Genomic DNA, 24,361 nt, shown 5'->3' on the forward strand with positions numbered 1-24,361 from the left:
CCCCGCGCACCCCCCCTGGGCTCAGCGCGCAGCCGCGCCCGGGGAGGAGGTGGCGGCGCTGGCCCCGCCCCGCCCCGCCCGCTGCCGCGGTCAGGGAGCTCTGCAGCCGCCCATTGGTTGAGAGCAGCGCGGGGGCGTGTCCCTGCCCGAGAGGCGCGAACGCGCGGTCTCTTAAGCCTCGTGCTGGGATGAGGGCGCGGCTTGGAGCGTGATTGGCGGCGGGGCCGCGTGCTGCGATTGGCGCAGGGGGCGCGGCGGCGATGGCGAGCGGCCGCGGGGCCGGCCATGGCGGGGCCCCGGCGCTGGCGGTGCGTGGCAGGGCTGCGGGTGAGGCGCAGCCCCGGCCTTGGCCTGGGCCAGAGTGGAGGCTGCCCCCAGCAGGGCAGGCCCCGCCCGTGTGCCCCTTCCAGAGCGTGGTGCGGTCCCAGCGCCTGCAGGACTTGAGCGGCGATGGCGGCGTGCGCAAGCAGGAACTGCGCCCCGGCACCGGGCAGGCCGTGCCCCCGAACGCCTCCGTGGCAGGTACCGCTGGGGCTGCAGGGCCGGTGGCGCTGGGCCGGGTGAGGTGCTGGGGGCCGCACGGCAGTGGCTGGGCCCCTCCTGCCGCAGCGCCCGGTTCTCGCCTCTTTCCCGGGGCCGTGTGTGCTCGGCTGGGTGGTTCCAGCCACCATCCTGCGGTGGGTGCTGCGCGGACCCCCGGCCTCGCTCCCCTTGGGTTCCGGTGTGCTCTGCAGCACTGCTGTACCTTGTCTGATGGACACAAGCTGGCAGGCTCCGCTGCCCGTCTCCTGAGCAGATTTCTTTATAAATGGGAGTTGTTAAATTTAACCTGTGGCTGGCAGGACTCAGAAAACCTGAAATCCTCGGAGGCACAGAGCGAAGTCAGGGTCTCGTGCTCAGCTATGTCATTTACATCTCAGTACAAGGTCCTTGCTTTGGGCTGCGTGGCTGGGGGAAATGGAGGGGCAGAGCCTGGTTGTAAAGGATTCCCTGAGCTTCTAATGGGGAGGGGCTTGTGGCACTCCCAGCACTCTGGATTTTAGTGTGAGGCCAGAAAAAGAACTTAAAAGTGCTTGTGTTACACAGTAGTATGTCTGTTTCAGAGACTGACTGCTCTCCTTATCAGTATTCTAGCACTTGAGATACTCTGTTTAACTTCTTGGGGCTGACAGATTAAATGAAAGGGCATCTTGACCTTGAGAAAAGCAGGATTTACAGGTCCCACCTGTGCTCACAGTACAGAGAAGAGCTTTGAAGCTGAAAGTTCCTGAAGTGCAAAGGCTTGGTGCCATATCAAGGGAATTAAAGACTCATTGACTGGTTTGGGTTGGAAGGGACCGTGAAGCTCACCCAGTTCCAAACCCCTGCCACGGGCAGGGACACCTTGCACTAGAGCAGGTTGCTCCAAGCCCGTGTCCAACCTGGCCTTGAACTCTGCCAGGACCCGTTACGTTTCTTTTCCTAACTGGGTGAGAACTGGCGTTACACACACAGCACTCAGGAGAGTGGCAGGGCTCAGAGGAGTACTTTGTGCTTTTTCCTTTTGTTTCTTTTTCCAGGCCTCCAGCTTTGGTTACAAGAGGGTTTGTTACCGATTTTTGCAGATAATTGGGGCATTTTAATTTCTAAAGCTGAAGTTTCCAATTCTTAAAAACACAAAATCACATCTTTTATTTAGATAGGGATCAGGACTGTGAAGCAGCTGTTTTATCTGCTGATGGTGTTAAAACAGTCAGCTTGGCTGCTTGGATGTGATCAGGTATTTGATATCAAACACAAGGTGATTTGTGCTGCCTCTGCTGTTCTAGAGCAGAAGGAAAAAAGCAGGATAAAATGGTGGCATTGCAAATTCAACTCCTGATGCTGCTGTTAGTGGAGATGAAATGAAACTCTTGCTTTTTTTCCTCACTCCTTGCTTTGGGCTTCACAGTGAAGTTCTCTGGATACCTGGAAGACCAGGATAAGCCCTTCTGCACAAACTGCTACAGCAAGTCTCCTGGGCTGATGAAACTCGGGAAAGGTAAGTTTGAGGCAAAAAGTTTGTCTTGTGATTTGGGATTGTAAAGACCAGCCCCTTAAGACATGTCGTTAAATGCTCTTTAGTGTTTTTGTGTAATTTGAAGCCTTTAATGCTTGTTAATGGAGACTTCCTAAAAGCCTCCTGCTTCACATGGGTGATGGTCAATCTGGAACTGATCACCCTCAGCCCCTCTTGGCTCTTGGTGGCATGGGGGTGCCCTGAGGCAGCTGCTCCGCATCCTGGTGTTCTTAGATCACTGAAGAGGAGACATTGTGTCGAGTGTGTGCTTGGTCCCGCCGCAGGCTGCCTTGACAGGGGGCAGTTGGCCATTGTAGTTGCTGAGATATGAGCTACCAAGGATTTCTTCCTCCAGGCTTTGGAGAGATTGTTTGGTGTTTGAGCTGGGTTCTGTGTGATTCTCATGACCTGCCATATCTTGTTGAGACAGACATTACGCTTTTGGGCCTGGAAGTTGGCCTGCTGACAATGAAGAAGGGAGAGTTGTCAAAGTTTGTCTTCACACCGGGTTATGCCTATGGGCAGCGAGGCTGTCCTCCTCTCATTCCCCCAAGTGCCACGGTCATCTTTGAAGTGGAGGTGCTGGACTTCCTAGACTCGGCTGAGTCTGACACATTCTTCGAGCTGACTGCTGTGAGTTGCTGTCATAAGGTTTGAAACCTGAACCTGGTGGCTAAACCTTTGTTGCCTCCTTCCAGTTGCTGAGGCCCGTGCATTACATATGTTTAGCTTACAGACACGTGCTTGCTAAAGCTGCCCCTGCTCACCTCCCCGTTTGTGCAGAGGGAGAAGCTGGGTGCTGCCTTTGTTTGCTCCTGCGTGCTGGAGTCAGACTCCCATTCCATGGTTCTAGGATTTATTTTTAGCTTTACAGGAAACCTCCTGGTTTCACTAGAGGGCACCAGCTGCCAGGAATTTCCCTGAAGGAACAGTAAGGAGCTGTCTGTAAAAATCCTGTGCAGTTGGCAGTGTCCGAGCGCCTCCCCCAGCTCCCACCCTTTGTCCCTATGTCTTGGCTGCTTTCCCAAGTGCTCCTTCACTGTTTGCTTTCCTTCCCGGTGCGTTATAGTGTTATTGTTAATTTCCCCTTTTCGTGTAAAGGGCTTTGGGCTGGGGCTGTGGGTTGGTGAGTGGAGCGCTGGGGGGGAGGCTGCCTCCTCCTCCCCTCCTGCTGCTGCACAGGCCATTTTTTCCACACAGAGCCCTGCGAACAAAACACGCTTGTCGCAGGAGAGCTCACACCCCTGCCTCCCAGTTGCCCACCCTCCCTGGTTAACTGACCTCTCCAAGGTGGTTTGAACTTGCAAACCCAGAAGAAAACCTGTCTTGAATTTTATCTTTTTTTATTATTGTTGGTTTTCTGGTTTTGACACCCTGTTGGGGTGTCAGCCTGGTCCTGGGGCTGGCCTGAGGCAGCCACCTGGGGGTGATGCAGAGGGGTGATACAGAGCCATTAGCAATGGAGCCTTTCACAGCTTCAGCAATAGTGTTCATGAACTGTCTGCTCTGTGCTGAGCAGGTGAGAGAGTTGGGCAGGATTTAAGAAGGCATTCCTACTTTTTTCAGCCCTCTTCTCCACCCCAAGTCTCTTTGTTCCTGGCAATCTTCCTGCCCTGATCAGTAGCACCCTTCACCAGTGCAAGAGCAGGAGCACGTTTCAGCCTGGGGAAGGGAAGTGCCACACGATGGTGGCCTGGCTGGACTCTGCGGGGGCTTGGCAATGGACTGGCTCCTGCCCTGTGAACTGAAAGGGACTGTGCAGGACTGCCCTCTCTGAGCTCTCTGCTCGTTTTCTTTTGTTTGAGCTGAAACTCAGGTGTTTCTTTACACAGGAGCAGCAGGCTGCGTTTCCACTACAAAAGGTGTTGAAAGTGGCAGACACAGAGAGACAGTTTGGCAATTACCTCTACCGCAAGAGGCACTTGGACGATGCCAAAGACAGATACAAAAAGGTATGACACCAGAAAAAAGTGCTTTCCATTGTAAAAAGCTATGAAAGTGGTGATTATGAAGTGTTAGCTCACCATAAAAAGTACGATTTAGAGATCACATCATAGAATCGTAGCATGATTCTGTCATCAAATGGCTTCATTCTATTTTCCAGGGTAGTTTGTTATTTAAGAACAGATCTTAGACACCTGTTTTTGTGAGCAGCAGTGGTAACCGAAGGAGAAGGGCTGGGAGAAACAGGCAGAGCCCTTTCCCTTCAGGTTTGCTCCCTGTGGGCTCTAGCCGGGAGGGAAGAGTGCGTCTTGGCTGTGAGCCCTGCACGGTTGCGTAGCTGACCGCTGAGCTAGAGCATTTCAGGGCAGCTTTTGCTGGGAGACCTCATCGTGCATCTCAGCCTTGTGTTGCAGCAGCATTCTGATTAATGCTTTGAGAAGGAATCTAGAATCCCTTTGTCTGGAAGCAGATATCACTGACACACTGTGCACTCAAACTTTATTTTTAGCCTTCCTGTTGGGAATCGCAGCACAGTTGAGGCTGGTGGGGGCCTCTGGATGCTGTCTAGTCCAGTGCTCTGCTGAAGGAAGTGCAGCCACAGCTGGAGGTTGCCCAGGACTGCGTCCATTCAGGTTTTGAACATCTCCAAGGATGGAGACCCCACAACCTTTCCAGGCAGGGAAACAGTTATTCCCAAGCTGGAAAGCATCTGCCTTTGTTTCAGAGGTAGTGAGGTTTTGTGAGTTTTTTCTTCCCTCCATTCAGAATTGCTTTTTCTTGCTGTTTCAGTAACAAAAATAATTTCAATTGCCTTTCTCCCTGTAGGATTTCTCTGCCATCTTTGTCCTTAATATTTGAGTCGTGGGTGTAATTTTCTTATTCTATTGCTTTCAAGTCCCCCAAGAGGTTCCTAACCCTGTAGTGCTATGGCTGAGCTTAGTCATGCTGATAGTGCCTTGTAGAGTTTTGATTCTTACTATTTGAACAGAAACATGGGTGCAGCTTTCTGATGAGGTGGGCTTCTCACTTCCCGTAGCAGATTTGTTGTGCACTAGTTCTTTTTCCTTGTCTGCTCAGGCATTATCCATCCTTGGTCTCAGCCCTTCCAGTGAGGCAGAGCAGCGTCAGATAAATGCTTCCAAGCTGCTGCTGCTCCTGAATCTCTCGCTCACTTACCTGAAACTGGATCGTCCTACCCAGGCTTTGGTGTACGGGGAGAAGGCCTTGGAGATCGACCAAAGAAATGCCAAAGCGTTGTTCAGGTGTGGCCAGGTGGGCAAAAATGAATTCCTCTGGTAGCCACATCAAGGCATATCCTGGCCTGACTGAGTGTGGAGAGAACCTTGAATGAGCTGAGGAGAACCACTACATTCTGGGCCAGGCCTTCTAAGGTGCTGCAGCAGCGGGGGAGGTTGGCAAATCTGTCACACAGATCTCTTTGGGGGGGTTCCAGAGCTACCGGGAGCTGGCTCAGAAACGTTTGCGGATGCACGTGTGTTGCGTCCTGAAGAACGGTGGTGAGTATCTACTTACTGTGTGACACATCTGTCTTCTTTCAATGGCAGGCTTGTCTCTGCATGACAGAATACGAAAAAGCCCGGGACTTCCTGGCCAGAGCTCAGTGCATACAGCCCTTCAACCATGATATTAACAATGAGCTGAAAAAGCTGGCAAGGTGAGAGAACTCCTGTCTTCGCTGTAGAAGAGAGGGTGCTTAAACAGGCTGGAAAACCTGCTCAAAAATACTCAATATGGTTAAAAAACCCCAAAACAAAACACAAAACTATTGGTCAGTAATGACTTGGGGAAGTGCAGAAGGTTTCTCTCAATGTGGAGACAACAGATTCAAACATGTTGGAGACACAGTGGTCGCAGGTGATAAGTGAGAAGCTGAGAGCACCCCCTCTTCCTGTGCAGTGTCTCTGCAGGATGTGTGTGTTATGCTCCTAGGGAGTAGGGAGCTCAGGGTGAGAATGGGGGGACAGGAGCTGCTGAAAAGCCTCAAAACCAATGAGATGCAGTAGGCTAGCACTCAAGCTGATAATGTTCTGGATTAATGCAAAGGATTTTTATTCCCTTTAAGATGTATTGGTTAATTACAGCAGTTCTTCTGCACTGGAAGTGTTTCAGTGTGCAAAGCTACAAATACTAATGTTTGTTAAAAGGGAATTTCTTGCTGTCTTGGAGGTAATAAGTGAGCAATCCTGAAGGTGAACTGTCCCTTTGCTCGCAGGCTGAGTACAGCACAATCCTGCCAGCTTTAGTCATGCCCTAGCCCCACCAAAACATGACTAACACTAGTCTCTGTCTTCATTCTATTCTTCCATTTGAAACTGGCAGAAGCACCAGCTGGTTCCCAAAAGCATGTGCTGTACTCCTGGCACTGCTCACAGGTGCAGGAGGCAATGCAGTCGTCAGCTTCAGAGGTCACAATGCAGCCCTTGTGCCCTCTTCTTTTGTGCATCACTGGTAGGCATTTGCTGAAGGGTTTGTAGGCAGCCGTAACATCTCTTGTTAGAGTAGTTGGTGTGACTGGAAAAGCTAGTCTGGTACCTGAGTGACTTCCCTAGGTGTTTTGGTGGAGGGCTCTCCTTTCACATCGGTCCACTGTATATATCCACGTCATCTTTCATGGTCTGTGATAACACCAAGTCTTCAAACTTGTTCCCTTCTGAAATATGAAGAACTTCAAGGCAGCATTAGCTGCTGCTCTGGAAATCTGAAATAAAGCACTTCTATTGGTCCTGGCTCTGCCTCTGGGTATGTAGCTACCAAATTGCTAGGTGAGTGCAAGTAGGTATAAAATAGGTATAAAATAGATCTGGGTGGCTGGATACCTCCTGGAGGCTTGGGATGTGGGTAATGTCAAAAGCCTGTGGTCCCGTGCTAGCAGTCCTGGTCCTAGAAACATCATGTGTTCTCTCAGACTTGTTTGAAATATGTTGGCAGGTGAAAGAGAAACCTTGCTAACAATGTCGAGGTTGTTGTGCAGGAAGCACCAAGGTGCTCTGTTTGGGGGAGCAGCCTTTAGGGGAGCAGCAGGCAGGCTGGTCAGCCCCAACTCTGGAGATGGCAGCATGTACAGCTCACATGTGTCAATAAGCTGAGGATGCATTAAACTGTTGTTGTCTTTGAGTTTCTGCTTCAGTGCTAGTTAAAATTGGTGTAATTTTTGCTTTTACCATGTCAAAGAGTGGAGTTAGTATAAAATAGGTGAAGAAAACATTATTGGGGGTTGTTGCTTAAGCCAGACCTCAGACTAGATCTTATAATGTTGCCAAACTGCCTTGCCTGAGAAAACTTGTAATGGGATCTGGCAAATGCTTCAGAAATGGAATATGAATCAAAATCTTGTTCTTAGAGGCTTCTTGCTTCCTTACTGAGTACATTTGTACTTGGCAAAGAGGAAAGTCTTTTGCTGTGTAAACTAAAATGTCGAAAAGCATCTGTTTAAAAACTGAACCAGGTTCTTGGCAAAATTCACCTCACTGGAGAACAACAGGCAGGATCCAGGGTGAGGGTTTTGTGGATCACATCTAGTACCAGTTGGAGGGGTCTTGGTGCAAATTCTGCTGCTGGATTTGCAGTTCTGTTGGAAGGCTTGCATTGCATCAAATCCAGAACAAAATGGGGTTGTTCTGATTTCTGGCATCAGTCTATGCCTCCAAATGAGGGGCTTTTGGGTTTCCTGCAGTGGTAGGAGTGTGAGCAGGCCATCCACAGTCCACATGGGCATCCCTGACCTACTCTGTGTACAGTTGTGGCAACATCTGTCTGAGGCTTAACCGAAAAGACGTGCTGTGCTGGAATTTCACTGAATTGAAGCACTTTGGAGGTTCTAGACTCTGAGGTGCTGATGGGAGGGGATAGAGAGGATTAGCCAATGTCACACTTGTGCTGTTTCTGGTGTGTTGCACAAAACCCCTTTGCTTTTGACCTTACATGGTAGCAGATGCTGGAAAGCTGACCGTGTGGGCAGCCATCGATCCCTGGGACGGGTGCCCAAACTGAGTCACCCTCTGGCTCAGGGATTCCTCACCAGTGAGACCTTGTTGCTAGTAAGGTGAGAGCACAGGGTGCAGGGGATGCTGTGCTTGGAGAAGCAGCAATTAAAATGGAGCTGTCTGGGAAGCTTTTGCCATGCTAATGTGACACTGGCAGGGAAGTGAGAGTGGAGGAGAAAGCAAATTCCTGCTATTTCCACTTAGTCTGGACATGAATCCCTGCTGTCTCCTACCCATCCTCTGCCCAGATTCAGTGTCAATGGTGGATACTCTTGAGTAGGGCGCTTGGACTATGTCTCCTGCTAGGTGCTCAAGGAGCTTGCATAAGGAGTGGCACAAATGAGGAGACATGAAACTAGACCATGGGACATGGGTGGGGGTTCCTCTGCAGCATCACATGCTTGCAAAACTGGTGTAGAAAGCATCTGGCTACCAAAAATCAAACTATCTACTTAGTTGATAGTCACCAGCGAAGCGGAGACCCAGGGTCTGGGGACGAGGCACAATGTTTCCAGCTGTCCTTCCCTGACAAGGCAGAAAGAAGGGCTTGAAGGATCTGCAGCTTTGCTCCCAGCACACTCCTGCATTAGGCTAATTTATTTATATAGAAACACTAAGAGATGTTTTCTGGTTGTGGCACTGGCGGGTGGGCAGGCAGTCCCCAGCCCGTGCTGCCATGCTGTGCTCTGCAGGTGCTACAGGGACTACATGAACAAGGAGAAAGAAATGTGCTGCCGAATGTTTGCTTCTCTCAACACTTCTTCTGCCTGAGCAGGAATAAAGGTAATCAAGTTGTAAAAAAGGCTGAGGTCTTCCAAAACCTCTGTTGTCAGGTGGGGAAACCTTTGGAGGGAAGGGAATGGGGGTGTGTGGAGGGGAAGGGGCAGGATGGTGGAGTGAAACGCTGCTGCATTGTCAGTTTGGGGAATCTTTCCTGACAGGCAAGCGGGTGTGGGACAGGAGCCTGAGACTGGCAATATTTGAATAAGTTTGATTTTGTTGTTTCCTGTGCTGCTCATCCCAGCTATACCTTGTCAGAGCCAAGGGGAGAAATAGCTGTATAGTCTTGTTTCTATGCCAATTAAAAGAAACAAAAAAAATTGTTCCTGTCAAACGTAAGAATTGGTTTTCCTCCTCCCCTCCAGCACTCCTGGCTGGAGTTGTTGGAATGCCTCAGTTCAGAAACAGTAAATATTTTATTCTGGTTTCTTTATTTATTTTTTTTTTAATATTAAAAAACCTGTCTGTACAGAAAATTTCAAGTAGATGTTTTGGACTCTTTAGAGCCTTAAATCTTTGAGCAATATTGACGGGTTTATAAATGCACAAAGGCTCTTTGATCATTCTTTTTTTTGTCAAAACCTTCGGGGGGGCGGAAGGGGGAGTGGAAATCTTCACTGGTCTCTTGCCTCTGGGTAAACCCTAGGGAAAGTGTTGTGGAAAGTGGCAGCAACCTTGTGTCAGAGAGCGTCAGCAGCTTGGGGCCGTTGCAGTTGGTGGCTGTTGTCTCATGCAGAGCAGGCAGTACCTCTTCTGTGTGTAGAAAATGAGTACTGGCAGCTTTTCCAGGAGTAGCAGTGAGAGTGCAGGGTGCAGGTCTGGTGTTTTAAGGTTGGCTCTTTTGTATGTGCTGTGAAGAAGCTAAGGTAGTATGTGAGGGAGAGCTTTGCTTGAGCAGCTTCTTCCTAAAGCGACACAACCCTCTTTTGGCTGGATGCACCTCCCTGCTCTAGTCTTCACCTCTCATGGCCTCTGTGCCTGGGTCTGAGCTGGGCATGTTGCTGAACTGCCTCAGCACAAATGTTTCTGCCCTGGGTTCAGGATGAGATGGGTTAGCAGGTGTCTACCCTCAGGCAAGTAGCTGTGAAAGGAGATTTAAGGCCAAGAAGCGTTCTTGCTGGTGTGTGCAGAACGTTTGTGGCTTTGGGCTTGGCAAGTTGGTTCTGATTCTCCACATGCTGAATTTCAGACACTTGCAGTTTGGAAGCCTGTAGGACTTGGGGCTCATGGCTGATAGAACTACATAGTGGTGCCTGGCCTGGGAAGCTTCTTGTGTCCATCTGTGCCTTGCTTTGTGGTGGGAACTCCAAATGAATGTGGTGATCTGCTGGGTCACCAGACAGGTCCTCCACTGGAAAGGTTGTGTGGCCTCTTGTTTCCCAAAAAGCAGCTCGCAGGGGTGCTGGTTTTCACACAGTGGGTGTAATGGCCCAGAGCTGCTGTTCTAAATAAACCGACATCTTCAGCTAGTGGAACCCAAGAAGTGCAAAGGGGAAGGGAAAAAGAGAAACCGCTGCTGGAGGTTTCAAGTAGTGGGCTGAACTGCTCATCAGCCAGTTTCCAACCTGGCCTTGAACACTGCCAGGGATGGGGCAGCCACAGCTTCTCTGGGCACCCTGTGCCAGCGCCTCAGCGCCCTCACAGGGAAGAGCTTCTGCCTAAGAGCTCATCTCAATCTCCCCTCTGGCAGGTTAAAGCCATTCCCCTTGGCCTGTCCCTACAGGCCCTTGCCCAAAGCCCCTCTCCAGGTTTCCTGGAGCCCCTTTAGGCACTGGAGCTGCTCTAAGGTGTCCCCTTCAGGAGCCTTCTCTTCTCCAGGCTGCCCCAGCCCAGCTCTCTCAGCCTGGCTCCAGAGCAGAGCTGCTCCAGCCCTCTTGCAGGCACACACTGCCAGGTCATGGGGAGCTTCTCATCAACCAGCAGCCCCAAGTCCTTCTCCTCCAGGCTGCTCTCAAAGCATCTTGCTCAGAACACACTTTTTTCCTTTTTAATGGAGTTCCAGATCAGAATCAACCTTTTCTGTGGTGAAATGCAAGGCCACTTGTGCTGCTTCCTGGAAGAATTTGGAAATACAGGGAGAAATAGGACCATAAGCGCTTCCTTAAAGCCATTCTGCTGAGGTTCCTTGCAAACACAGTGGCCTGGCTCTTGTGCTTGCCCCTCTGGGTTTGGGTTATTTGCCTGCCTTTGTATACCTTGTGTAGTGCAGACGTGTTTAAGCCACGTTATGTGGGATGCCCATAGCTGTAAGTCCTCCTCAGCGTCCCCTGAATTGCAGGATGGATGGGCTGAGGACTGCTGGCTTATTGGAGCTTTTTCTTTCTTGTTTGAAAAACCCAGCATCAAAACCCAGGAATTTCTGATTGTATCACTGCAGTCCTTCATTACAAGAGATCTTAATCGTGAGGAGTGGGGATAAGTTCCCTAGAAATGTCTGGATTCTAGGAGAGGGTCCTTGGCGATAGTTTCATCCCAGAAAGATGAGTCTCTGAGCTTTTTTTATTATAGGTGGGCTGAAGTTGCCAGCTTGCCTCTAACGTGTCTCCACAGGAGAAGTGGAGTGGTCTCAGTGGTTGAGAGCACCCAGGGAAGTGTTCCAGTGAAAACAAACTTCTGAAATTATGGCAGGAAACTATGACTCTGAGGTCAAACCTGAGATTGCTACAAATAGCAGGGTCTAGCAATTCTGAAGCCATTAACTGGTGAGAATTGGCTGCAGTACTGGGGCTGTGTCACCAGGTAGAAGTGACCATAATTGGGCTTAAAATCAGCAGCAGTTGCCAGTTAAACTGACCTAATAAGCTGAAAGAGACTTGTGAATAAAATGAGTAGTATGCGTATAGCACAGTCAAACCTCCTGCCTTGGGAAGGCTCCAGACTCTGAGTATACAGCAGATTGCTTCTTCCCCTCCTGCTCTTATTACTGAGCAGATCTAAAATTTGCCTCCTGCTGACACTGTCCCTACCCACTGCCTGAAGCTGAGCAACAGAGATCCAGCAATTTCACTTCTCCTTTAGAATATGCAGATTATTGTACCCCTGAGATGTCCTGTGCTGCGCAGGAAACTGTTAAATACCTGCTTTATGCTGAGCATTGCTGGAGCAAGCAGGGAGGCTTGAAGGATGACTTAATTAAGCATTCTCCTTGCTAAGCAGAGGAAGGAGAAAAGCTTTAATAAGGTTTTTGGGTTTTTTGCTTTCCCTCCAGCTCTCTCCTCTTCTAGCATCTCTCTTTTATTCACAGTTGTTCTGCAGTTCGTGCCTGCAGTAGTACCTGTAATGCCTCCCTGGAAGATTGGTGGGCTCTGGTCTCTTCTAGAAACTGTCAGTGGAGAAATGGCTGCACCTCCTCTCTTAGGGATGCTGTGCCATGGGTGCTTCCTGGGCGGGTGTACTGGCCATGGGCCCTGGTTTGAATGCACTAGTGGTGGCCCTGTCCAGGGTGCGAGGCTCAGCCTGGGCTTTGAAGTGAAAAGATGATATGAGATGGAAAGGAGGAAGACCCATGTGATACCTTGGTGCCCTACTGTGCCTGTCCTCCAAGGCATCAGTGAAGTGGTGGTTTTGGAGAATAATCCTCTGCTTGTGGGCTGCCAAGCGTTGTCCATCCCGTGCAGCCCTGTAATGGGGTGTTCTTTCCGTCAGCAATGACCCAGAGCAGCTGACAGGGGACCAGGGGCCACATCACTTGAACAGGACCAGGGCATCGATGGCTGTGTCTGACACAGTGGTACCAGTGATTGCAAACAGACAGTGTGGCTGCCAGCATCAGGAGGCAGGAGACACCACGGAGGGCTTCAGATCTGGGGAACATTCTTTCAGAAAGGCTTTTTGCTGAAGATGCAGGGAATGTCTTGGCACTGCTGTGAGCTGGTTTGCACAACTGCAATTATTTCCAGTAAGGGTAGAGGTGACCATCATGTGCCTCTCCCGCTACCCACCCTGCTTTACTGGGGACCTGTTGATTTGACAGAATGCTGAGCATTATTGACATGAAAGTTAAGGACTGGGAGCTGTTGTAAGGATCAGTTTGAGCCCAGACTTGCTGGATGAAGTCCTTTGTGAGTCAGAAGTGCGTGTTGAAGAGTTCATCCCTTCTTTCACCATCCCATAATTATCCCTCTTGTGAGACCTCTTGCTTTCTGGACAAGTTTTTGTGTTGCTTTGTCTGGGTGCTGTTTTAAGGGGCTTTTCTTATACATGCTTGAGAAAGAGCTCCACTTTCTGGTTTTCCTTTTTGCCTCAGGTATCCTTGTTCTATCACAGATCTGAGCAAACTTGACAGGCCCTTCTTCTGTCACCTCAGCTCAGGATGGTAGCACATGTCATGAGCATTCAGGGTCTTTTGGAGTCAAGAATTGTTAAAGATCTCTGGAGAATTTGTCCTGCCACAGATCTGTCTGTCTAGCTTACAGCAGTGCTTGAACCTCACTGCGGATCCTTTGCAGAGCTAAGGATCATGACAAATCGATTCGCAAAGAAAAAAATTCCTCAGGAAAAAAGCATGTGAGTGCAGCTCTTCAGATGGCCGTGGAGGTTCATATGGCTTGGTCATATAAAGGAGGAGGAGCGCATCTGTTCCTTGCACCTTCATCTGTGAGTCTGGACGTTGGGAACACCTGTGATGGGGTAGCTGGAGCCTGCTCATGCCTTCAGACCTGGCGAGTCTCTGAGTGCCTGCTTGTGTGCTGCCATGCTCTGCAGACAGGCTGCACAGCCATCTTGGCCATAAAAGCGAGTCCACTTGAAGCACTAACAGCTGGACATCCCCAGCAACATGTTAGAGAGGGAAAGGAGGGTAGAGGTGACTGTGGAGTCACTTCTGAGGACAGCAGATAAGTGGCACCCTAATTAGGAAGCTTTCTGATGGCATGTTGTGTGCTCAGAGAAAGGCTCCCTGCGATGGCGATGTGGCAGGTTCTCTCTAGGCTTTGTCCAGACAAAGCCATGATAGCTTGGCGTTGTAAATAGCTGTTTTTTCTCTTCATACCCGGTTGGATTGCCCAGCACATCTTATCAGCTAGCTGATAGCACCCTTGCTGTAGCTGGGCTTTCTTCTTGCCATCCCTGAGAGCTGCAACCTCAGGGATGCCAATTACGGCTTGTGGGGTCCACGTGGTGTGTTTCAGAAGGAGCTTGTTTCCCCCCTGGTAGCAGTGGCTTTTCTCCAGGCTGTCATTGCAGAGTGGCAGATCCTTTTGGACTTGTCAAGGTTTGAGTGAAGAGCACTTATTGGGCAATTGCCATTCAAGAAGGTTTTTAGCTCTTCTGCTGATCCACACTCCAAATACATACAGTATCTTCATGTGGAGCTGTGGTGGAAGATGTACTGTGTCCTTTCACTACCACATCAAAACTTCCCTTCCTTTTTACTCCATGGTCAGTGAGAATCTTGTTTAGATTTGGACAGAAGTGTTGAAAAGAGGCATTCTGTCTCCAGTCACAGACAGATGGAGGCTACAGTTCTCTGAATGTCCTTTAAAAGCCCTTCTCTGGGGTGTAAAAGCCAGGCCAGCCTTGCAGGCTGCCCCCCTGAAGCTGATGACCTGATCGCTTCTCTCAAGGAGAAGCTCTTCTCACTGAGGGTTATCTCAGTGCAGTGCTGTTGGGAGCTGCTGCTTCAAAGCCTGGGTGTAGTGAGGACTGAACTGGCAGGAGCTGAGCTTCAGGTGTGCACTTCGTACTTCCCAGTTTCCTTGTGCTTTGACAAGAATTATATTTGCTGTGTTAGTTTGGTGCCTACATGACCCTTCTCCAGAGCCCTGCTAGAGATGGAGGCAGGAGAGGGAGAGCTGGGGAAGAGGCACCAGCAGTTCTTTATGCAAGAAAGCAGCTTAAACAAATCCTAAAGCCTTAGTTGAACATTAACTGTTAATTATGGCTTTAATGCAGAGTAAAGGTGACTGTGATTATACATGACCTGTGACCTGGCCCTGGCCTGTTGCTTACTGTAAATTGATGATCTGCTGCCTTGTCTTTCTGAAGGATGAATTAAAATAGCTGGTACCAACAGACTTCTGTCTGAACTTCAAAGCAAGCATGTGCCTTGCTGGTTTTCGTGGCTGAGTTGCTGCCAACCTGCTGTTAGGCGAAGGAAACAAATCCTGGGGCAGAGTCCTGGTTGGAGCATGCTTTTCTACGTGCAGGAGCAGCAAACACTTTGAATGTGATCCAGTGCTCTGCGTCTTCGCAGCCATGTGTTTCCCCTCTACTTCTCTTTTGATTGTGTAGCCATTAGGTGGAAATAAAAGAGATGAGCTGATCAAACACTCCTTGAAATGGCTTTAGGGTTTCAGTTTGAATATTTTTAATTAGCTCCATGTAAAGACTTTATTACTTCAAATAGCAGCCATGGAACCAGAAGACTCACAGTTTGATCCTTTGTTTTTATGGTGCACAAGAAGTCTCAGTAGCTGTAGGTTTTATGCCCAGCTAGACACCCCAAACCGCAACTAACAGCCAGTGGAATCATCAATTCAAATCATCAATTTTTAGTATGCCTGTTGGGAACACGTGAAAGGAAGTGTTGTGTGGGGATAATATCAGACTAACAAATAGCAGAGGGTAAATCTCTTGCATTTTGTAAGAGAAGAGATCAGCTGAAGTATCCTCAGTAGTTTTCCTTCTTTAGAAACTGCCTCTCCCCCTTCTCTGGGCCGAAGGAGCTAACAGATGGCAATGCCAGCTGAGGCTGACTATGAGTATCTTGTGTTACAGTGACCCTCGTTAGCTGGCAGGTTTGGCTGTACAGGGCAACCTGTGAAATGAGGCTGTAACATGGGATTCCATGAGTCCTGGTCAGTGACTGCACTGACTTGTCACCATGAATCCCAGTTTGTGCTTGGCTAGAAGTCTCTACTCATGTGTTTCTGGCAATCCTTAAAGTTGCTTGACTGCTTTGTGCTTTTATTGTCCCAAACTTTAAATGGGGGCAGCCTTTGAGAGAGGCCCATTGTCCTGACTCAGGGTTTTCTGGCTTGGTGGCATTCGAGTCACAGGTTTTGGGTGGCTCTGAGCACACAGACTGGCCAAAACCTGGTTGCTTTCAGGGTCAGCAGAGGAGGATGAGTAATCTGGTTGACTTTATAGCTAACCCTGCTCTGAGCAGGAGGTTGGACTAGAGACCTACTGATGTTCCTTGCAGCCTTAGTTATCCCACTAAAGTGGTGCCTTTCAAGGATGTATAATGAATGAGGTGTGGATTTTGAGCATCATGTGATGCTTCATCTTCTCATCCTTAACTCTCTAAAGTATCTGTTTTCCTCACAATTACTGCATTTCTTGCCCTCTGGTTAGCAGTCTGTAAGCCAATATGCTCTAAGGAGCAGGCTTCCCCATTTTGCTGCTAGTAATTTGACTTGGATTTGCAGAGCGCACTGCGGCTGAGCTGGCTGAGCAAGCTGCAGTGGCTGTGGCTGCTGAAAGGGTATTCAAGATTGGTTTGGACCCTGGTATTCTTGAGCTGAGAGAAGATAGAGCACCTTTTGAACAGACCTCCTTTGATCCTCAGAACTTCTGTAGGAGACAGATGATGGGTTATTTTGTGGAAAGGCTTCCAAGGATTTTTCTGATTTGTTTTCCTCCCTCTCCTGTTCGTTCGCTGGCCGATGGGGTGATGGGGCTGACTCTTCTGCACTGCCTCAGTCCTGTCTGCACTCTGACAGATCAGGAGAATACCCTCTATGTCAGCACTCCTCTGAGAGGATCTCAGAGGTGCCAGTTGCAGCAGCAGCATGAACTTTGTTAACAGGCCCATCAAAAAGCAGCATGAAAATGTGTGCTGTGTTTTATCCCAGGTGCTTAATGGCTCTGGGAACAAGAGAGAACTCCATGTTGTGTGTGCCAGCACCAGAGCTCCACTGCAGATCTTGCAGTGTTGGACCAGCACTTGAAAACAAACTCCAGCAGGTTTCAAGGGAGGAGGTGCTGGTCTGTCTGCAGGTAGAGGGACAGAGCAGAGCATGGCTGGGAGAGGTACTGGAGGAGCTGGTGAGCTTTTGGCAGCAAGGTCTGTGTAGCCATTTAGAAGTTGAGGCAGGTGATCCAACTCCTGATCAGTGACCCAAGAGAATTTCCCCTTTGAAGTTAAGAGTGTGTGGAGGAAATCACAGCTTAGAAACAGTTCTGGCTTATACCCTGCACCTAGATACTGGTTTCCTGCTAGCAAAGCTCTCATAACCCTAGAGAAGTAGAGGCTTCCCTGGGTACAGAATCTGTCACTTTCTCAGTGTGTGCCAGGGCTCCAAGACTGGTAAGGTCCCAGCCTCGAGTGAGAGTGGTGGGGCAGGGGGAGCTAATGAAGAACAAAGTGCTGGGAGTGCTTTGCGATCCATTGCCAGTGTCGCAGTGGTGTGACCAGGCCTCCTGCTGGTCCTGTCTTACAAACAAGAAGGAGGGAAGGGGGGAGCAAGTAAATATGGTGAGAAGCAATAGGAATCTCAGATGAGGAGAATGGTGAATCTCCAAGGACACACGGACTATCTCCCAACAGCAAAGAGTAAGCATCCAGGCACTGGGTTTCCCAGAACAGGATCAGAAAAGCACAAGTGCTGGGTAGTATGGGTAACCCCGGACAAGAAGGGAGGTGGCCTGACACGTGTTCTCAGGGTTTCTCTGAGGTAGACATGGTAGTTTTGAGTTCTTGTCATTTAAGACTCCACTTCCTCCAAGTCCGATGTGAAGAATTTGAATGAATTCCATGGGCATTTCACTGTGCCCGTTCCATTCATGCTAATCCACAAAAATCTGGGTGTTTCAGGGCCACTGTGGACATGAGCTAGTAACAACTGACCATTTAATGTGAAAAATGTATAGGTGATCCCTGCGGGACACTGTGGTGTTTTGTTTTCCTAGGATCTTGCTAACTTGCCTCTTGGACTGGAGGGAGACCCACCTCTGGCCACACAGACATCTTGACATCTCATCTGTGTTTTGGACAAAGGGGCGAGAGGACCGTCTTGTTTTGAGAGTGTGGAGGGGAGGTTCTGTGTTTATACACAACCTGATTTTCCTGAAGTTGATTTTGTTTGCCACGTTCTGAGGCTGTTTCCAGAAGAAACAAGTCCTGCTGTTGGGGGGAGAGGGGCATTCCCTTGCTTCTCCCCTGCACGCTCTCGGAAGAAAACTCTTCCCTGACATCCTACCTCTTGCAGATTCTGGGCTGCTTTTAGGGAATCTGTAAATGGGCGTACGATGCCATGAAGTTTTGTGTTGTTTATACCGGTTGTTCTTTAAAAACTTTGTATTATTGTTCTGAGAAAATAAACCAACCTGAGAACTAATACAGGATTTGTGCCAGTTTATTGTGCAAGAGTGATTAATGTCTGTCTCTAAGTGTAAGGAGCTGGAATTTGGAAATAGCATCTGGTTTGTTGCTCTTCTTGAGCAACAACATGTTATGCTCTTTGTTTTGGCGGAATGTTCTCTGAATGTTGATACTAAATTTCATATTACCTAAGAATACCAGCTTTATCCCCTACAAATATTGCTGACTCCTCTAACTTCATGTCTGTTTCCTTGTGGAGCAAAATCTGCTGTGTGCTCCTTGTGTCTCTGAACATGCGCCTTCATGATGAGGCTGAGATTTAAGAAATCAAAATCAAATGCTTCTGAGACAGCCAGAGGTAGGTAACCACAAAGCTAGCAAAAAGCCATGGAGGAGGAACCTAGAAATATGAAACGATGTTTTGATGGTATCTGTACTGCCTGTGTTCAGCTAGGATGGAGAATGTCTTCTAAACATGATTCAGTGCCTCGTTGATGTGCTGGGCAGGCAGGGTTGCCTGCTGTCACTGTGTGATCCAAGGCAGCCCCTTGCCAGGAGAGAAATGTCTGAATGTTCTTGTTCTCATGGTGCTTTTATGGGTTTTGGATTCCTTACCACCCCATTATGGTGTCTTAAGATAAAATGCCCTCTCGATAGGACGTTTGAAGTGAGAGGGGGAGGTTAGGAGAGCTTTGGGTTGCAGCACCTTGCAGGCATGCTTCTGGGCCTTGCTGCTTGTCGGGCTTGTTCTGGTCCTCTGTGCTTATGGAGAAAGGATGGCTTTGTCTCGGAGAGGAGGTAAAATCCTGCTGTGCTGCGTAAGTCTGAAGAAAGCTATAAAGGTAGAGCAGGGTTTGGGTTTTCTCACCTATCCCCCAAGAACAATCCAGGGATTGGGTTTTTCCCAGATTTGCTTTTCCCCCTTGCCCCCCCCTGCCCCAGAAGACTCCAAGAGCCTTCCTGATGCTCAGAAAGGAAGAAAGGGAGTTGCACGATACCAGTTCTCTTAACCACACACTGTGATGCTTTGTCCTGATGAATAGCCTGGAGCAATAATATGCACCTGAAAAGTAAGTGCTGTGTGGAAGGTTGTCAGCCAGACAAGAAGAGCAGAAGCCTGGTGTCTTACTTGTCCAATGACTGGCTTCTGGGGCCATAGCTCCAGGGCTTCCCAGCTGTGCTCCTGTCACAGGCAGCCTTGTCCCGTCTGCTCGGCCTCGCTCTTTTCTAGGGGGGTGTTAAGACTGTCCCGCATGAGTCCCGTTGGGCTGGAGGAGCGGGAAGGTGGATGTGTGGCCGGGTCCTTTTTCCTGGGTTGACACTAGGTGGCAATGCCTCCCTCGTAATGCGTTGCCGAAGGCGAGTGGTGCAGGGCTTTCTGATGGGCTTTAAAGCTAGGTATTGATCTTTTTCTGTACAAATCGTTCTGATAACTAACTTCCGTTGACCGCAAGCCCGTGCCTCTTCCCTGCAAGCAGCAGAGAACGTTGTGTCTCCCAACTGTTGGGATAAGATGGGTCTGAAGACATGAAAATGGCCAAGTTTTCCAGGAGGAGACAGCTGAGCCTTTCATGGAGCTTCCTCTATTCTGACGTGGGCTGTGCTGGCATTTTCTGACAGCCGTTGGGTGCTTGGGTTGAGCGAGCATGGGCAGCTGGACCTGCACATGGAAACTTGGCACATCCATGTCCATCAATGACCTTGTGAAGGCAGAACCTTCTGCTCCCCACCCTGCAGGGACAAAACTCAGTGTGGAAGGAGTCGCTCCTGCTAACTCTGAGATGTAGAGACCCATGTCAGTGGGGTGGCTCATGGGGGCACAGTGAGGAGCTTGGGAAGTCTCTGGAAGTCTGCTGCTGCTGCCAGCAGCACACATGGCAGGAACAGCGACCACCTTCCCCAGCTGCCACCCAGCCTGGGCCAGCAAATTGGGTTTGACCTGGTTGATGGCCAGTTTACTTGCAGTGTGAGAGACTTCACGTGGTTAACTGGACAGTGCTGGAGTGCATCTGTCCGTCTCTTTTTACCAAATAATGGCTAAAAAATGACTTTTCTGATGTTTTTGTTTGTTTTGCTAAAGGAAGAAACAAACTTCCAGCCTTGAGACAAAATCAAAGATGTGTTTGGATCCTGACTTGACATTAAAACAGAAATACAAGTCCTTGAGCAAAGCAGCCAAACATCTGTATGGATAACCCTGCTTTTGCTGCTTGGTTTATCAGAAAGCACTGGCCTTTGAGAAGTTTGCTACTTGAATTTTTATTTTTGCCTAAACTGCCTCTTCCCCCCATTAAACAGTTGGACAAACATCTTCCTCATGTTCCCTGGAGAAACTGGTCCGAAGGTTGGTTACGGCTCAGAAGTGGTCTTGTATTTCCAGTCTGGCTTTATCAACTGTCAGCTCATAGCTCCTGTGCTGAGCCCAGTGTTTGCTCAATTAAAATACCATCTGATCTCACAGGATGCGTTCCCAGCAGCGGTGTTTAACCAAAACCTAAGGTGCTGTGTACCCGCAGCACATCGGTTCAGCTCCTTGGCCTACAAGGCAAAGATAAATTATAGAAACACAGAATGGTTTGGGTCTGAAGGTACCTTAAAGCTCATCCAGCTCCAACCCCCTGCCACGGGCAGGGACACCTTCCACTAGAGCAGGTTGCTCCAAGCCCCTGTGTCCAACCTGGCCTTGAACACTGCCAGGGATGGGGCAGCCACAGCTTCTCTGGGCACCCTGTGCCAGCGCCTCAGCACCCTCACAGGGAAGAACTTGTGCCTAAGAGCTCATCTCAGTCTCCCCTCTGGCAGGTTAAAGCCATCCCCCTTGGCCTGTCCCTACAGGCCCTTGTCCAAAGCCCCTCTCCAAGTTTCTTGTCAGCCTCTTCAGGCACTGGAAGACTGAAAGCCAATGTGAAGTGTGAATCACAACCTCTGTGAATGTCACCTGTAGGTCAGGGCTCCCAGATCAGCCTCTCTCTGTGCCGGTGAGCGGAAACACCTTTGCCACTGAACACTGGATGGGTTTGCATCTGGAAACAACAGCCCCGGGGTGTCAATGGCCCCTGGGGACTCTCTGCCCTGCCAAGGGAGAGGAAACCCCTCTAGTGACCCAAATACAGGGGTTGCGGACAAATGTCCCCACAAGCACAGGAGGGCACAACCAGCGCCGCCGGCACACTGGGGAAGAAAGGAATTTCTGTGTAAATACTATTTACCTTTGGGTTTCTCACTTCCCCTCGGGCAGACAATCCCGGCCCTCAGCGCAGCGCTGCATGAACGGGCTGTTCAATGTATTTTTGGGAGAAGGGGAAAAAAAAACCTCTCTCTGAAAAGAGCCTCTTTCAGCTAATAATGAAGTGAATATTATATTAAGAGTGAAAACATATTTGGGGTAGCTTACAGAGCGAGACAGAAAACCTTTTCATAACACCCTGGCCACAAACACAACTGCCAATTAAACCGACTTCATTCGCTGGCTTGTGCCAAGACAAACGACGGGCAGGGGAGCAGAGCACGATGGAGCCAGTGCGTTCGGTGCCCGGTTGGGCTCGGCCTGGCTGGCAGCACCGAGGGATTTCCGCTCCACTGACATTGCAGAGGCAGCCGTGGAAATGAAAAGGTGAGAGTCACAGAATTGTAGAACCACAGACTGGCTTGCATTAGAAGGGACCTTAAACCTCATCCAGTTCCAAGCCCCTGCCACGGGCACGGACACCTTCCACTAGAGCAGGTTGCTCCAAGCCCCTGTGTCCAACCTGGCCTTGAACAGTGCCAGGGATGGGGCAGCCACAGCTTCTCTGGGCACCCTGTGCCAGCGCCTCAGCACCCTCACAGGAAAGAGCTTCTGCCTCAGAGCTCATCTCAATCTCCCCTCTGGCAGGTTAAAGCCATTCCCTCTTGTCCTGTCCCTACATCCCTTGTCCAAAGCCCCTCTCCAGGTTTCCTGGAGCCCCTTCAGGCACTGGAGCTGCTCTAAGGTCTCCCCTTCAGGAGCCTTCTCTTCTCCAGGCTGCCCCAGCCCAGCTCTCTCAGCCTGGCTCCAGAGCAGAGCTGCTCCAGCCCTCGCAGCAGCTCCGGGGCCTCCTCTGGACTCGTTCCAACAGCTCCACGTCCCTCTTGTGCTGTTGCCCCAGAAGGGCCCCCTCTGATCCCTCGGGACCCCAGATCCCCACTCCATCCCTTGAGGAGCTGCAGACAAAGCCCAGAGGAGCCCGGAGCACATTCTCCTTTTCCCTGAAAGCAGCATAAATGCAAATCCTGCTCGGCAGGGCAGGCGCCGGCAGCAGTATGTCTTCCCCCTGTTCAGTTGCCACCATTCCTCACCAGCCTGTGAAACACATTAGGGCTGGTGCCATGCACTGATGAGTATTCCATACCTGGCCCTAACTGGGAACAATTAGCAGTTGTTTTAGCAAATGCATGTCCGTTTGTCGGGGCTCCCAGCACTGAGTGTGGACACAAGCATCTCCCTCCCCATCCGGAGCAGGGACCACAGCCAAAGGAGCTCCCTATGGTTAAAGGTGCTCTTGGGAGGTGTCCAGCTTGTTCAAGGCCAAGCATCCCCAACGCCTCAGCATGCCCTGCTGGTCCCTCTCCAGTGTGGTGACTGTCCCCACTGCAGATGTGAGCAGGTCCCTGCTCCGTGGCTTGCTCAGGTCAGAGAGAGGCCATGGAAATGCTGCTGGAGCCGGACCCTTGGCTCCTCGAGCTCCTGTTACATCTCTGCTCCGTGGGAGTTTGAGCCACAGGAGATGCTGCTCCAAGTCAACAAGGACCTTGTTAACTGGTCCTTAACTTGGGAGGGGGGGGGAATGGATGGTGGTACGGGAGACTGCTTTGGGCAGTGGGGAGCTCACACCCTGGCCATTGACAGTCTGTGCGGCAGCCCCCAGCCTGGCCCCGCAGGTGCCTGGCAGTCTGCTCCCTACCACAGAGCAGGGCTTCCCTTGCTCTCTGGGCACTGCAGGGAAGTGGAGCTTTCTGATGTTCCTCGACTTCTTTTTTTCCATCTTTGGGGAAAAGGTAAATCAGACTTGAGCTGTTTTTCCAGGGTCTTGCTGTCTGTCCCCTGCTCCCCACGCACACCTCATGTCTGGTGTACCTCAGTGTCTCCCCCACCTCTGCCCCAGTAAGTAGCATCCTCTTGCATAAAGCCAGACAGGAACCATGCCTGGAAAACTGGGGGGTCCAGAGAAGATAATAGAGAAGGTTGTGGAGGGATGCAGGCAAAAAGAGACTCCAAATGTGCTTTAAAATAGGACTGAAAGCTGTGGTTGGGTTCTTGACCCTGCTGGGGAATGGGAAGTGCTGGTTGTGCTGCCCAGCATAGTGGGGAAAAGGCAATTCCCAGCTCTGCTCCCACAGATGCTGGCACTTTTCTGGCTTTGTAAGCAGCAGGGATGCTGTGTGCTTGTGGGGCCGGTCCTGACCATGGAGGTGACAAAAGTTGGAGCCAATGCACGCCTGTAAGACCTAGGCTTGGAGCAGCCCAGGGAAGGGTGGGTGAGGAAACCACAGAGGCTTTCCCAGCAGCACCAAGCCTTCGTTCCTGAGCGTTCTCACCGTTGGAGCTCTGGCTGCTCCATGAAACCCACAGCGAGCCTCAACACCAGCTCTCTGCAGCTCGGGGGACTCAGGGTCCTGCCAGGGGGAGCAGGCAGCCTGCTGGGGTGGGACACTGGAGATGCCAGGAGCTGGGGTTTGCAGATGGAGGGGCTGAGCAGTGGCTCAGCTGCCGGACTCTGGCTTGGTTTTCCATGGCCTCACATTTTCCTGTGCTGGAGAGTTTGCGGAGAAGGTGGAAAATGCAGCAGCTGGGAGTGGAGAGAGGGCAGAGGGGAGGTGAGTGGGGCCGGTGAGGAAGGGTTTGCCTTGCCAGGGTGTTGGGACCTTACACACCCGCCAAGGCAGACAGTGCTCTGCCCCACAGTGTTGGGGGGACATGGACGTGGTCCCACCAAACCCTGTGACTGTGGACAGTGTCCCCTCCCAGGGTGGGCTGGGGACAGGGGTGTGGTGGAAGGTAGAGCACTGCCTTGTCTTCCCGGCTCCCATGGGATGGGCCAGCAGCCCTGTGGGGTTCATGCAGGCTGGGGATGCTCAGAGGGCGCCGGGGACTTGCCAGGCCAGAGAGCGCGGGGACGGGCTCTGATTTGCTGCCATGCTGCAGCTCCTGCCGCGGATCTCAGCAGGGACCAACCAAGGCAGCTCCCCTGGCCACCCGAGGCCATCCCTCTTGTCATGCAGACATCCAGAACTGCTGCTTGGTCAGCACATCGCTGCTTCTGGGGGGGGCAGCAAAGCTGACTTTAAGAGGAACCATGAGCTGGGTGCAGA

The 24,361-nt window shown here is 50.6% G+C and overlaps 1 protein-coding gene across 1 annotated transcript; it reads left to right on the plus strand.

Moving 5' to 3' along the window:
- The first annotated feature begins 260 nt into the window (after positions 1-260).
- FKBP6 (FKBP prolyl isomerase 6) lies at positions 261-18,047 on the plus strand. Its single transcript, XM_030472901.1, has 8 exons — positions 261-522; positions 1,931-2,020; positions 2,469-2,671; positions 3,871-3,990; positions 5,060-5,254; positions 5,548-5,657; positions 8,679-8,769; positions 17,620-18,047. Exons 1-7 carry the CDS (start codon positions 261-263, stop codon positions 8,755-8,757), a joined length of 1,059 nt encoding a protein of 352 aa, XP_030328761.1. The 3' UTR covers positions 8,758-8,769; positions 17,620-18,047.
- Positions 18,048-24,361: the final 6,314 nt, after the last annotated feature.

Source organism: Strigops habroptila (assembly GCF_004027225.2).
Source record: "Strigops habroptila isolate Jane chromosome 13 unlocalized genomic scaffold, bStrHab1.2.pri S16, whole genome shotgun sequence".
Taxonomy (NCBI): Eukaryota; Metazoa; Chordata; class Aves; order Psittaciformes; family Psittacidae; genus Strigops; species Strigops habroptila.